This window comes from Mauremys mutica, chromosome 5 (genome assembly GCF_020497125.1).
Source record: "Mauremys mutica isolate MM-2020 ecotype Southern chromosome 5, ASM2049712v1, whole genome shotgun sequence".
In the NCBI taxonomy this organism is placed as follows: Eukaryota; Metazoa; Chordata; order Testudines; family Geoemydidae; genus Mauremys; species Mauremys mutica.
The window spans coordinates 56,267,025-56,282,543 of record NC_059076.1 but is presented as its reverse complement, the minus strand read 5'-3'; the positions used below and the strand labels follow the sequence as shown (position 1 = coordinate 56,282,543).

General features: G+C 46.1%; 1 protein-coding gene across 1 annotated transcript in view; it reads left to right on the top strand.

Moving 5' to 3' along the window:
* TBC1D9 (TBC1 domain family member 9) overlaps window positions 1-15,519 on the top strand; it is a 77,053-nt gene that overhangs the window by 37,560 nt on the left and 23,974 nt on the right. Inside the window, exons 7-10 of the mRNA XM_045019598.1 lie at window positions 1,568-1,774; window positions 3,970-4,140; window positions 4,699-4,849; window positions 8,901-9,115. Of these exons, the coding sequence (XP_044875533.1) occupies window positions 1,568-1,774; window positions 3,970-4,140; window positions 4,699-4,849; window positions 8,901-9,115 (744 nt within the window). The remainder of the gene's footprint in view (window positions 1-1,567; window positions 1,775-3,969; window positions 4,141-4,698; window positions 4,850-8,900; window positions 9,116-15,519) is intronic.

Here is a 15,519-nt window from a genome sequence, read left to right as displayed (position 1 = left end):
AAATATTTTGAGACTGAGCTATGTATTGCGGTCTTTGAATACAACTTCAGAAGAGATGTTAAATGAAAAACAAATTATCTAGCCTTTTAACTAAGCAGACATTAGCACAATACCTCAATGTTTCATCATGGATTGCTACTTAAAAAAAACTCTTGGTAAACCAAAATGTGCTCTCTCTTATCTTGACATGCCTAATGCAGTTTTTATTACCTAGAAGATTCTGATCCATGGTATAAAAGTGATGGTTAAAAGCACTTACAGCTGTGCTGTATCCTCTGGAGAAGAGGTCTTTCTGTGAACTTGATTGATTTTGTTTTTTTAACTGCATAATCAGTAGTGCATAGAACATATATCACACATTTATAGCTCGTGTATAATTGATCGGTGGGAGTTCTATATTGTGATTTACCTTTCCAGAAGCCTGGTGAAATATTGAGCTGTGCTTTGTAGGTTTTGTTCTGAATACTGCATACAGGGTGGAGTTTGATTAGTGAATACATAATTAATAACAGAAAGCCAAAACAAAGTCCTTCCAGGAAAAAGCATCGACCCCTCTCCAGATTTTGAAGAGATTCCTGGGGAGAGAGGACGAGATGGGGAAAGTTTCCCCCACTTAATGCAGGTTCTTTGATCTTGTGGAAAGAAGTCCTTGGAATAGATGTCTGTATTCATAGTGGGTTGGAGGATCTGGTCCAGTGATCTAGTGTTTAAAAATTGTAAATAGTTCTTTAAGCACTTCTGCATTTATTGTCAGCAGTAAACTAGAGGTAGATTCTAAGACATGTTTATTCGCCATTAAAGCAAAAAAAGTGTCCATTTTTCAGTTTAATATGCCATGTGTGCTGTATTGTATGTGCTCAGAGGATTAGCCAACTCTTGCCTCCAGACCTTGACTTTGAATGTCTGTGTATGTTCTAGGTAACAAATTTGGTGTTCAGCAAAATCTCCAGTTGGCAAAAATTGACAACCCATTTTTAAAAAGCCACCAAATGCACTTCTGCACAGAGCTAGCATAATAAAGCAGCCCTGGCTGAACTATCAAAGGGACAGCTTACACTGTGATCTGCTGAAACCTTGCTGAGTCTAGTAGTAAGGAAAAAAGGGGCACACTCTGTACTTAGCTTTGTGAGTAGGAGAGTGTTGTGTGGCCTCTAGGGAGCTCGTTGGACACATACTGTGGAAATGTGGTGGTTGTACTGAAAACCTATTTAAAATCAAGAATGATGTAACAAACTAATGCGTGATGATCTAGAGTCCACAAAGTTGTTTCATGAAAGCAAGGGGCTTGTGTTGGAAAAGACGGTTATTCATCTACACCAGGTCTTCTCATCAATTTCTGTTTTCAGTGTACAGATCTTTGTTTCAGTACAGATGCTGGTTTTCCAGGAGGAGTCGTGATGCATGATGATGCCCATTTTGTCTATAAAAAATGCAAAAAAAAAAAAAAAAGGTGTACTAGAAACTGCTGCATTGATTCTAAAGATGATCCCTAAGATTCAATTCTGAAAATGGTGCATATCAAGCTAATTTTGAAAAGCCATGACCAGTGGTTATTGTTTCTCCCTAGGTGTCAGTAGTGGAAAAGGCGGACAGCTCTAGTGTATTGCCCAGCCCATTATCCATCAGCACTAAAAACAAAATGACATTCCTTTTTGCCAACTTGAAGGACAGAGACTTTCTTGTGCAAAGGATCTCTGACTTCCTTCTACAAACTACTCCAAAAACATATTCTGAAAAAGAGATTGCTGGGAGTTACAACAGTTCGGATGATGAGGTGTGTGGAAAAAATGTAATTAATTTCACTGACCGAAGGGAATGTAACTGTAGTTTCTTTGTCCATGTGTGAGACATTTTTCTGGACGTTTCTGTATTAAAGACTAATGCTTATAAAGACTTAAGTCATTTCTGCTAAGCCCCTCATATCTTCAGTTTACGGATTGAAATATTATGACTAGGGCATCTATTTTTAGGGTTAAACCTGGAAAAAATTTCCCAATTTGCCAACTGTCTCCTTGACAATGGCCTTAGCTGATGTGTGTCATTAGAGCAGGAGTGGGCAAACTTTTTGGCCCGAGGGCCACATCGGGCTTGCAAAACTGTATGGAGGGCCAGGTAGGGAAGGCTGTGCCTCCCCAAACAGCCTGGCTCCCACCCCCTATCTGCCCCGCCACCTGACTGCCCCCCTCAGAACTCCTGTCCCCCTCCTGGAACCCTCTCCCCTAACCACCCCTCCCAGTGACCCCATCCCCTATCCAACCACCCCCCACTTCCTGTCCCCCGACTGCCCCGACCCCTATCCACACCCCTGTCCCCTGACCAGGGCCGGCTCTACTGTTTTCACTGCCCCAAGCAGCATGCCGAATTGCTGCCGTGGATGGCGGGGGCAGTCCGTACGCCATTAGGGCGGCATGCGCGCAACTTTACTTTCCCCTTGGCCCCGACCTGCTCCTGCCACCCATGCGCCTCCACTCTCCCAGGTCAGCCGGGGCGCTTAGCGGGGCAACGTGTGGATCCCAGCGCACGCCACTGACCTGCCAGAACCGAGCTCGAGCTCCCCTGCGAAAAACTCTCAGAAACCCCCGACCCCACCTACTTGGTGCCATTGCAACTCGTCCGACCAGCGTGCCTGGCCGCGGGAGGAATGTTCTGGCTTCAGGAAGGGCTGGCCTGGAACGGAGGAGGGAGTGGTACCCGGCCCCCAGGGGGAGCTACAAGGGGGTAACACATGTCCCCGGCCCCTCCCCCCCATCAGGCCCAGGCTGCCCAAGGGGACGCCTCTCCCTCCAGCCGTGCCCAGGCCAGGCTGACCTGTTACTCATCGAGGCTGCCGTGGGTTGGCCGCAGCCGGCTGCCCACAGGCACTGTCCGATTTACACGGGACCCCGGCACTCTCCCGACTGAGCTGCAGCCCAGCACTGGTGCATGTGGAGTGTCCGCACTCCTATCTCCACAGGCCCTGCTCGGCCCGCTGGGGACGGCTCGGCAGGAGCCGGCTCTGAACCTGGCCCCAGACCCCACTGGGCTGGACTCTTGCAACTGGCTATGGCAGGGGTATTGTGCTGGGCTCTGCGGCCTCCACTGCTGGCCACCAGAGCTGGCTCTACTGTTTTTGCCCCCAAGCAGCGCGCCGAATTGCCGCTGCGGACGGTGAGGGCAGTCCGTGTGCTGTTAGGGCGGCATGCGCGTTTCCGCAGTGGTGGCAATTCGGCGGCAGCTTCTGTCTTCAGCCGGAAGACAGAAGCTGCACCGCCGCAGACAGCTGAACATAGAAGCTGCCGCTGAATTGCCGCTGCCATGGAAACGTGCGAGCCGCCCTAACGGCACACGGACTGCCCTCACCGTCCGTAGCGGCAATTCGGTGTGCTGCTTGGGGGCAAAAACACAGGGACTGCCGCCCCTTGTAGATTGCTGCCCCAAGCACCTGCTTGGGATGCTGCTGCTTGGAGACATTCAAAGTTACTAATAACATTTTAAAATCTTGGCCATTGTGAAAGTCTTCTGCTTTTTTTAATAAAAACAAAAGAGAAGGAAAGAGAGAGAGAGAGAAAATTCTGTTGTAATTGGGTATTGCTATACCGTGGTGCAAAACATCCTGTTAGATGAATCATTTTACTGTCTGCAGAAATTAGTGTAGAATCTCTTTGGGTGCATAATTTTTATCAACCATGCCTCTGCAACTTCAAATATCTAATCTTAGTCACTGAAAAATTAAAACCAGCTTAATTGTATGGTTAGTTTTTTGGTGTGGTGAAGTTAATGCTTAGAACTGATTTGATTGGAAAACTAAAAATTAATTTCATTGTTTGAAATTAGTTTAAGTTCTGCTGCCAGATGCTTACCCTTGAGCTGCACCTTGGAGGTTTGATTTCCTCAAACTGAGTTGGCTCTTAGGATGCAATAATTTTCGTGCAGTACAAGCAAAATTCTCCATCTCACCAATGAACAGCTTGTGGCTATTGGTTTTTGCAGGTGTATTCAAGACCAAGTAGTATAGTTTCCTCCAGCCCTCAAAGAAGTCTCAGCTCTGAAGCAGATGGAGAGCGACCGTTCAATCTCAATGGGAACAGTATTCCAACAGCAACGCAGGCTTTAATGACAATGTATCGACGGCGGTCACCTGAGGAGTTCAACCCCAAATTGGTAGATCTCGCTCCTGTTTTTGTAAACTATGCCAGATTAGAAAAGTGTTTTGGTTTTAAAGTTAACATTCCAGAAGGAGTTGTTTAACTTTTCCCTATTGCTGACCACAAAGAGTTTGCACTGCCAACCACCTGGTATCTTTCAGAAAATAAACTGCTAGTACTTTAGTAGCAGAATTTCCCCATAATGCATGCCAAAACTCAAAAAAGTATTTCATGCAGTGATAATGTATTTAAGATTAGGGGATAACTTCAGGACATCCTTTCCATAACTGTTAAAGAACTAGTAGCATGTTGTGTAGTTTGTTATATAGTATTTTTCTTGTGGCTTTTGCTTTTGTACCTATTTTCAAGATTAATTATAGCAAGATGTGCTGGGGAGAAATAAGAAATGTGAGAGACACTGAAATAAGAGAATCAGGTTATAGCTAGACTACTTCCTCCCTCCTACCCCTAATAATTAAAGTTAGTTATGGGGCTTGGGCACTTTGCTTTTTTCTTCTAACAGTTAATGCATCAAAAATGCTACTATACTTTCTCAGAACTTATTTATTTTTAGGCAAAAGAGTTTTTGAAAGAACAAGCCTGGAAGATTCACTTTGCTGAGTATGGTCAGGGTCTCTGCATGTATCGGACAGAGAAAACAAGAGACCTTGTGCTGAAAGGCATTCCAGAAATCATGAGAGGGGAACTTTGGCTGCTGCTTTCAGGTGGGTTCCAGTTTAGAACCTTGTCGTAGGTCATGAGCTAGATGTATGAGAGATGACACTGGGCTGAATTTTCAAATGTATTTAGGCCCCTAAAGACACAGGGAGGCACCTAGTAGGATTTTCAAAAGCACCTAAAGCAGGTTAGGTGGCTAACTCTCATTGAAGTCAGTGGGAGTTACATTCCTGACCTGATTTAGGTGCTTTTGAAAATCTCCCTAGGTGCCTACATGCATCTATAGGCACCTAAATACCTTTGAAAATCTGGCCCAGTGTACCCAGTGCCACACAAAATGATACCAGTTCATGCCTTGAAGGATTTACAATGGTTTGAGGCCTCAGAAGTGAAAACTAAAAACTCTTAGCAAGTAGAGGAGCATATTTGATAAGAGCCGTCAAAAAAATGAACTTACAGGTCTCTTTAGAGCAATGTTATAAACAAGGTATTCACTGAGCCTGGACCCATGAAACTGCCTCGTGGTTTGTATGTTTTGACCAGGTTAATTTGTGAGGGCATCTTGATTCTGTCACTCATATATAATGAGTGTGGTTAAGATTTTGTCATGGTTATTTTTGATAAAAGTAATGGACAAGTTGCAGGCAATAAACAAAAATTCATAGAAGCCTGTGACCTGTCTGTGACTTTTACTAAAAATAGGCGGGGGGGAGGGAGAGACTAGAAGCTCCAGCCCCTGCTGCCTGTGATGTCAGCTGACAGCTCTGGGGCAGGTAGCTTGGAGCTCGGGGGCTCCCACTGGCTGCAGTGACTGAGAGTTGCAAGACCCCCACCACCTGCAGCAGCCCAGAACTCCAGGGCCCCTGTCGCCTATGACTGTTCAGAACTCCCGGGCTCGCAGCGGGTGACAGCTTCAGCTCCACTGCCCCAGGGCCCGGGGCTGAAGCAGGAATCCATGGAATCCATGACTTCTGTGACCTCCATGACAAAATCTTATCCTTAATAATGAGTAGTAATATTTTGTGCTTTGCAGCTGGAACATGCTATATAATAACTATATTCCTTAGCACCTTTGTGTGGCTGGCAAGTATTGTTCCCACTTTACAGATAGGGAAACCAGTATGAAAAGGTTAAATGATTTGCCCAAGGTTTTTCAATGAATTGTTGGCAGAGCAGAGATTGGAAGTCAGGAATTCCAAGCTCCTGGCCCTTTGTTCTGTCCTGTAGGCCAGACAATCTTTATGCACTTAAAATGGATGATACTTTAAATTGTTAAACCACTGTATGCCACGGCCTTGATTCTCTGTTCCGTCTAAGCTGCAGTTAGATGGAAGGGGGGAGGGAATGGGGTGCTGCAGGGAGCCAGTTGCAGCTCCTTATCTCAGGGCTGTATGGTCAAGTGAAGTTGGGGCTCCACAGGGGCATCTCTGACTTAAACCACTGGCATAAGGTCCCTCAGAGGGAACCTTACTCCTGCAGCTGGAGGATCATGCGTAGCAGAGACATAGGTGCTGGTACGGCTGTCACACCCCTGGCTTGAAGTGGTTTCCATTATATACAGGGTTTACAATTTGGTTCAATGGCTCTCAGCATCCCCATTCTAAAAATTGTTCCAGCACCCCTGAGCAGAGCTCCACTTTGCCACATCCCTCCTCCCTACACCAGGGGAAGTCTGTACTGGTCAAAGTTCATTGTCATCATCATGTTACTTTATCATGGGGTTCATTCACCTATATTTTCTTGGAGGAAATTCCTTTTATTTATCGTTAGTCCTTCCTAAAATAAACTGATCCTGTTGGATTAATAGAAATACCTATTGCAGTCACACCTTAGATTTGTATTGGATTTGGAAAAGGTTCAGAAAAAGGCAACAGAATGATTAGGGGTGTGGAACAGCTTCTGTATGGGAGAGATTAATAAGACTGGGACGACTAACGGGGGATATGATAGGGGTCTATAAAATCATGACTGGTGTGGAAAAAATAAATAAGGAAGTGTTATTTACTACTCATAACACAAGAACTAGGGGTCACCAAATGAAATTAATAGGCAGCAGATTTAAAACAAAAGGAAGTAATTTTTCTTACAATGCACAATCAACCTGTGGAACTTCTTGTCAGAGGATGTTGAGAAGGCCAGGACTATAGCTGTTCAAAAAAGAACTAGATAAGTTCATGGAGGGTAGGTCCATCAGTGGCTATTAACCAAGATGGGCAGGGATGGTGTTCCTAGCCTCTGTTTGCGGGAAGCTGGGAATGGGTGACAGGGAACAGATCACTTGATGATTACCCCTTCTGTACATTTCCTCTGGGGCTCTTGGCATTGGCCACTCTCAGAAGACAGGATACTGGGCTAGATGGACCTTTTTTTCTGACCCAGTATGGCTGTTCTTATGTTCAGCTACCTTAACTTCTAGATGGCTATTCCAATTTGCATAGACAGTTAAAGCAGACTTGCCTATTCAGTCTTTGACATGTAGTTTGAACATCAGTCAGCCACTTGACTTTTTATCCTTTGACAGTTGCTTGTTGTCTATCAGTTTTTCAAGTTTGTACTTTGCTTGTGTAAAATTAATTCATGGTTTAAAATATAGAACCCTCCAAACATATATTAAACAGCTATCACAGTGGTTGTAAAGGGATGATCATTTGTATTATAGCTAAAGTGTGGTCAAAAAAGAGCTGGTTGATACACTCTGTGCAGATGTGAGCTCTGTAGATAGGATATCTACAATTTGCTCAGTTTATATAAATGTGATGCATCCCTCTGTCTCTTGACAGATTGACAGCGTAGCCTGTGGATGAGCAAATATGTCCATTAGTGTCTGGGGAACAATTCAACTGTGGGATGATAGTTAGTTAGCCTAACATGCACTAGTTACCAGAGTTAAAACAAGGTTAAATGGGTTAAAATGAAAAGAGGAAATAATTTACATTAAGGGAAAAACTCTGGACAATAAGTCCCTGTGTATGCTACAGATACATCTATGCCTGGTCTCCTGGTACCAACACAGTGGTCCCCTAAACTTGTTTCACATGTGGTTCTAGTTTTTGAAGTAGGTCAGACCTTAGCTATGTTTCATAACTAAATTAAAACTGACCTATAGGTGGAGATATTTGCCCTGAATAGGGAGCAGGTATACTGGACAGAAAAAAGGTTGGTGTTATTTTAAATAGAGACTTTTTGGTTGAGAAAGGTGTGGTCTAATGGTTTGAACACAGAGCTGCAAATCTGGATCTCCTGAGTTCTAGTCCTGGCTCCAGCACGGACTCTTTCTGTAGCTGTAGTTAACTTCTCTGCTTCTTTTTTTCTGTCCTTAAAATAAGGATAATACTATGTGCTCACAGGGATGCTGTGAGGATTGACTGAAGGATGTTTTAAAAATTGCTCTGAAGATGAGAAGCTCTATAGAACCAGCAGCTGTTCTGTAAATGACTTAGAGATGGACGTGCGTGTTGTTATCATGGCGGTCAGCATGTGAACAGGGTGCCAGCCGATAGGCTAGCTGCGCTACAGGGAGCACACAGATAGTTCCCAATCTGTGGAGGGACACTGTGGTGGTGGCGGCAGCTGTTAAAGCTCCACTGTGGTTCAGCATGCTCAGCGTTTCCTCCCCACAAAAGGAAAGGATTTATTTCTGGCTTTTATTTTATCATTATGTGAAACTGCTTTTTCAAATGTACCCAAAGGAAAAGGCAACCAGCTGGTATTTTTATGAGTGCCAGGCCAATTTTATCCTCTTTAAAATTATAATGTTTTAAATGTATTTTCAAACTTTGTTTCTATTTTAAAATTTCCATTCAAGATGTCTGAACTAAGGAACAAAAGAAAATAATGTGACTATACTACACCTCTACCTCGATATAACACTGTCCTCCGGAGCCAAAAAATCTTACCGCGTTATAGGTGAAACTGCGTTATATCGAACTTGCTTTGATCCGCCGGAGTGCGCAGCCCTGCCCCCCCCCCGAGCACTGCTTTACCGCGTTATATCAGAATTTGTTATATCGGGTCGCATTATATCGGGGTAGAGGTGTATGTCTGTTAGCCCTTACTTCATTATCCTACTTCATTGGTGCTGCTTTCTCCTCATCCTAGGAGCCATTAATGAGATGGCCACCCATCCTGGCTATTATGAGGACCTCGTGGAGAAATCTATGGGGAAGTATAACCTTGCCACAGAAGAGATTGAGAGAGATTTGCACCGTTCTCTCCCAGAGCACCCTGCATTCCAGAATGAGATGGGTATTGCTGCCCTGAGGAGAGTATTAACAGCTTATGCTTTTAGAAATCCAAACATAGGATATTGTCAGGTAATTGAAATGTCTTGCCAGCCTTTCAAGATCTAGAATTCCCATTCCTGTCTGTTGTGTTGTTTTTTCAATCAGTGGCTGCATGCTAATGTACACAGTTGATATATTTGATCATGCACCTGAACATTCAGGTTCCCAATTTGTTTGCACAAAGCCCTGATCCTGCAAAGAGTTGCATTAGTACAGACTCCTGCATCTATAAGTGATTCTCAAACTTTTGCATTGGTGACCCCTTTCACACAGCAAGCCTCTGAGTATGATTTCCCCCCCCCCAAATTAAAACACATTTTTATATTTAACTCTATTATAAATGCTAGAGGAGAAGCAGGGTTTAGGGGTGGAGGCTGACAGTTCGTGACTCCCCATGTAATAATCTTGTGACCCCCTGAGGGGTCACGACCCCCAGTTTGAGAACCCAAGATCTACAGAGTTCTCTTAGCATCAGTTGGACTCTGCACAGGAGTCTATGGATAACTGTTTGCAGTCTCAGGTACCAGAGGAACTAACTGTTTGTGCATACTGGTTTGTATATACAGATTTGTGTGCCCATAGATATAGTGGCCAGTGTAAGGATGACTAAAGATCTGTCCCCAAGTGCATCTAATTATAATAATATTTTAAAAAATGTCAATGAACTCTTAATAAGAAATATTATGAGGCTTCTGAAAGTAACATTTTTGCCTGTTGCACGGCTTCTCTCCTTGTTCATTACTCATGGACTAATGCCCCCACCTGTGGAATTCAGTGGCAGTCCAGTGTTCTTGCTGGAGGTGCCAGGATTAAACTCTGCCCTTCAGCTCAGGACAACCAACAGATTTTCTGCTTCCAAAAGTGGAACAAATTGGTGGTTCAGTTTCTCCAGACCATTTTGTCTTAAAACCTTTACTTTGTTTTGTTTTCAGGCAGTAGTGACTTACATTCTTCCTCCTCCTTTTCCCCTGGATTAGATAAATAGCAGCATTGTGGTTCCTACCACCTGGATCTGCCATTGCAGCACCTCCCTGATGGACTCCTCTGCCCCCACTCAGGCATGGCAAAGCTGTCTTGCAAACACCTGGCTTAAATCTAATCAGTGTTCCCTTTGTGAGGCAGCACTTACAGCTTCTATGGAGGGTGAATAATGCCCTGCCTGTGACCCGCCAGCCAGCATACCTTTGCACTGCTAGGGTGTGGGGCTCAGAATCAGACTGGCATGTCAGGTTCCCACCTTGTCCTGAGAAGCCATGACTCCAATGCTGAAAAGACCAATCATTCGCTTCTGAACTTTCGAGGAGAGCATCTAAGGACAAGAAGGAAGCTATCTGGCCACAGGGTGACCAGATGTCCCGATTTTATAGGGACAGTCCTGATTTTTAGGTCTTTCTCTTATATAGACTCCTATTATCCCCCCACCCCCTGTCCTGATTTTTCACTCTTGCTGTCTGGTCACCCTATCTGGCCAGCTCAGGGGGTTGGTCGCACAACAGAACTGGGCTGCAAGGGGGAAAAACCCTGAAAGGATCCAGAGTTCCCCACCCTGCAGCTCCCTAGGGAAAGAAGGAGGGGCTCTTCTTCCCACTGTGAATAGGAATTCTCATGACATTCTGGGGTAAGTCTTGCAAACCGCAGAAACTCCCAAGAAGCAAAAGCAAGTGTGTCCTTTGCAAGGTAGCGATTAGTATTGTTAATGAACAAATGAGGTGAAAATCAGAGGTAGGACCCCTTCTCCTTTGCTTTGTCCCCTGAGGGAGTGTTTGCTAGGGCTTGTCTCCTAGGATCACAGAGCTCTGTATCATTCCCACTGCCTCTCCCACACTCTTCAGCATGTCTAGGCATGCAGAGAAGCCTGTTTGTCCTGTGCAGCTCTGCCTCAGGCTGAAGACTAATGGAAATTGTGACTGGACTTTCTGACTTTCAGCCCAAGAACCCTCCCTGTGCCAGGGAAAGAACTCAGATTTTAGACAGCAGCAGAATGGGAATTGTGCCTTCTGATCATCAGCAATAACTCCTTGCTTTGCCAGGGAAAGGGGTGTGTGTCTCTCCTCCCCGCTCCCTAAACTGGCTCTACATTAAAGCCTTAGGAGCATGTCACTCAGGGTACGTCTACGTTACCCACCGAATCGGTGGGTAGTGATCGATCTATCTCGTAGCTGAAGTTGCGTATCTTAGATTGATTCCCCGCCCCTAGTGTAGACCAGGCCCGAGTCTGTGACCAAAGCAGAGGCACATGAGGATTCCACATCCCTCTGCACCACAAGGGGATTACAGAGGGGTAAATGAGAAATCTCTTCCCATGTTCAAAAGGAGCCTGTTCTTCTTCGAGTGCTTGTTCACATCCATTCCACATTAGGTGTGCGTGCACCACGTGCATGAGCGTTGGAAACTTTTCCCTTAGCGGTACCCGGTGGGCCGGCGGGGCCCCCACCTGAGCGGCACCTCTGCGCCTTGCATATATACCCCTGCTGCCCCAACCCCCTCCAGTTCCTTCTTACCGTCCGTGGCGGCGACGGAACAACCTCTTGCTCTCCTACAAGAAGCAATCCCTTAGCTTTAGAGTACTCAGCTGCTGTCAGTTCGTTAGCATTCTATTGTTGTGGACACTTAATAGATTAGGTGCTTGGAGGCTTCTAGCACCCGCCCCGGGCCGTGGGGCATGCCACAGGCCCAGGGGTTTAAGGCTTGCATCACATGCCGCAAGCCCATGCCGGTTAGTGACCCCCACTGCTCCTGTCTATGTTGCCTGGGGGAAGCACACCAAACAGAGAGGTGTAAGATTTGCAAGGCGTTTAAGCCTAGACCAAAGAAAGAGGAGACTTTTGCTTGAAGCAGTTGTTGATGGAGGCCGCGCTGCAGCCATTGGGCCTGGAGCGCCCGACGCCGGCTCCAGCCTCCTCGGTGCAGAGTGTCCTGGAGTCGGCAAGAGACTCAGTGCCAGATAAGCACCGCAAGCCGTCGGTTTCGGAGAAAAGTAGGCCCCGGCACCGCTTAGCCTCCCCTGTGTGACCCAAGGCCAAACCAAAAGAAGGGCACGGACGTTCCCCACAAAGGAGACCGGCGCCATCTAAGGGCCTGGGCACCGGAAAGAGCGGGATGGACATTGTACCGGTGCCAGCACCGGTGCCACAAGTCCCTCTGAGTCCAGCCCTAAGTGAACTCAGTGAGGACGACAGGCTCGAGAGAGCCTCCACGTCAATCCTCCACGCCTGACACCTTTGAGGCGGTGAAGGACCTCATTGGGTTGTTGGCGGTGAGACCCCCTCCCAATCAGGGAGAAGCCTCTGGTACCCGGGCCTGCGGTGCCGTCGAGGGGAAAGCCGGCAATGGTGCGCCATTCAAGGACACCCTCCCGGCATCGCTGCCGGTGTTGGTCCCGGTCGAGCTGCTGCGCAAGGTTGCTCATAACTTGGAGTTGCAGGCCAAGGAGACGTTGGAGCAGGAGGACCCCATGATGGACATCCTGAGCCCAGAGGGTCCATCCAGAATAGCGCTTCTGCTTATTAAGAGCATATAATCGAACCACAGGACTAGATGGCAGACCCCGGCCTCCAGCGCTCCAACAGCCAAGGTTGTGGAGAGTAAGTACTTCGCCCTGTCAAAGGGGTACGACTTCTTGTTTTGCCACCCAATCCCATGTTCCCTGGTAGTCTCGGCAGTAAACGAGAGAGAGTGCCATGGGCAGCAGGCCCCAGCCCCTAAGGCCAAGGAAGCAAAGTGTCTGGACCTGTTTGGCAGGAAGGTGTATTCCTCAGGGGGCCTCCAGTTGAGGATTGCTAACCAACAGGCTATCCTCAACAGACAAAACTTCAACTCCTGGGCAGCAGTGGGGAAGTTTTAAGGACAACCTCCTGCAGGGTTCCCAATAGGAGTTTACGGCGCTGGTGGACGAAGGCAAGGCCGTAGCGAAGATCTCTCTCCAGGCGTCCTTGGATGCGGCGGATGCGGCGGCCAGGACAATCGCATCGGCGTGGTCATGCGACGCTCAGCGTGGCTGCAGGAGTCAGGTCTGCCACCTGAGATCCAGAACTTCCCTTCGAAGGGTCCGGGCTCTTTTCGGACCAGACGGATGCAAATCTGCATAGCCTCAAGGACTCGAGGGCCACACTTAAGTTGCTGGGTATGCACACCCCGGCGACCCAAAGAAAGCCCTTCAAGCTGCAGCCTTGCTAGGAGTAAGACGTCTCAGGTTCTGTCCTGTGATTTGTGCTAAGCAGTGGATTTTAACTAGGTGGCTACAAGAGAGCCTTGTTACATCCCTGGATTGCTGTTGTTTGTCCTAAAAGGATATGTTGTGCAGAGGAGCTATTGGTGGAAATGTTAGAGAAATTACTACCTGAGATTGCGGACAGGCCTCAGCCCTCACTGTTGAAACCAGCATTAGCAACTATTGGTTGTTTCTAACACCAAGGGTATCCAAGAAAGGATTGTTACCCTGGCAGAGGGAAGAATCTGGAGAAGATGCTTTCAAAGAAACCTAATCAATTTTCCTTCAAACTGACAAAGTTTTCAGTATGACAAGGAGCATTTGTGTACGAGAGCTCAGAATTCCTGTGCAGGACTCTTCCTTCTGATCCACCTTCTGCACCCAGAATCTTAAGTGGCTGGTGGTAGGCACAGGTTGTATGTAATGCATCTATACCCATGCATAGGCAACATACCAATCAGTTCCACATCCAGAGAAACAGACCTATTCCTAAAGGAAGAATTGCCACTAACTCTTGAAAATCCAGAGGAGCTTTTGATCCCAATGCAGAGAATTGTTCTCCAAGAGGTCATGGTCCTGGCTGTAATTTTATCATAATGGTAAAGATTTGCAAAGATCCAAAACTTCATTGCATCCATAATTTCCTGAAAGGTCATCAGTAGCCAATTTTTTCCCAAAGGTTAGGGTGCTGTGCATCAGCTTCATCCCCTGAGTGGGATTCTCAAAATGCACCTGCTTAAATTCCTTCTGAGGACCTAGAACCATGCACTTGAGGCAATGCAAAGTTAAGTGTCATTCTCAAATAACATCCAATGCCTCTTTGTGGACAGGTAATTTCAAACAACATGCTGAAAGCCAACCCAACTTTCACTCTAGACCCTCGCGTACTCATATGGAAGCAAGCACACTTGGAAGACAGATTTCCAAAATCTCATCGTACATATCCTTTCAGTTAATTTTGACATCTCTATCGGGATGTGTCTTTTTAATTTAAAAAGACAAGGCAAAATGCACAAACATGGTCATGTGGACATATGGGGTCCGACCAGTGATCCATCAAGTCCAGTATCCTGTCTGTGACAGTGACCAGTAAGGTGCAAGAAACCACGTAGCAGGCAATTATGGTATTCGCAGAGCAAGTCTCCTCTCACTTCCCATCAGAGATTGGCTTAGAATTGAGTCAGAAGTGTTTGTATCCCTTCTGAAACCAGGGATCAAAGCTGCTCCTTGGCAATGGAAATTAAGGCCTGGGAAGAGAAGAATCTGCTGCCTTTCCAGACAGCTTACATAAAGCAGACAGAAAAGAGAAAAAGGGAGAGATTAAGTCCTCCTCCTAATATTCCACCAGCCCAGAAGGCACTTTGGACTTGCTAGATAGCCAAGACCCCCACATTGTACCTATAAAAAACGCCAGACCTTGTGAAGCTGGGACTCCTTCATTCAGACTAGGAACATCTACAGCTAATAGCCTGAGCATCAAAAGAGGAGTGTAGTTCAACATGGATTCTCCTTTAACCTCTGATACAGTTTGTATTCAAAGAGAACTCAACCAGGATATTTCTTTCATTAATCTGGTCAAATTTACATTTCAGGTGTGAGGGGAAACAGGAAGCTCTTTGGGGCAGGGACTGCCTCTTTGTACATTGCCCAGCACAATAGACCCTTATCTCTAGAGGCTTCTGTAATACAAATATGATAATAATCCCAAAGGTCTGGTGATCTCAGCTACACTAGACTTTTTTTTTCCAGGAGGTTTGGTTGGAGTCCCGCAACCAAACACCATAGAAATGTGGATACCAGCCTTGTAGCCAACCACATTGGATCCTCCATTTGAATATCAGTTGCCAAGTTTAATCACACTGACAAGTTTAGACAAGTCTGTGGCTGGCCTAGTCACCATTACCTCAAAAGGGCAAGTTTTGGAATTAATTCCCATATCTATACAAGAATCACATTGCCTTTGTCATAAGGGAAAAAATATTCTTCCAGCTCCAGAAACCTTTCCGTTTAAGGTAAACTCCTCTTTCCACAATTCCTGAGAAATAGTTCTCCCATTATTTGGTTCTACCCGTTCGAAGATTGTGACATAAATGAGCATTCCTAGAGCTCTGAAGATTCATCTCTGTTATATAGATTACATATGCCAGTTGTACCCTGTTCATCTTATTCTGTCCAAAATGCCAAGGCCTTAGGGACTCAGGGTTGCTGCAGCCAAGATGTAAAA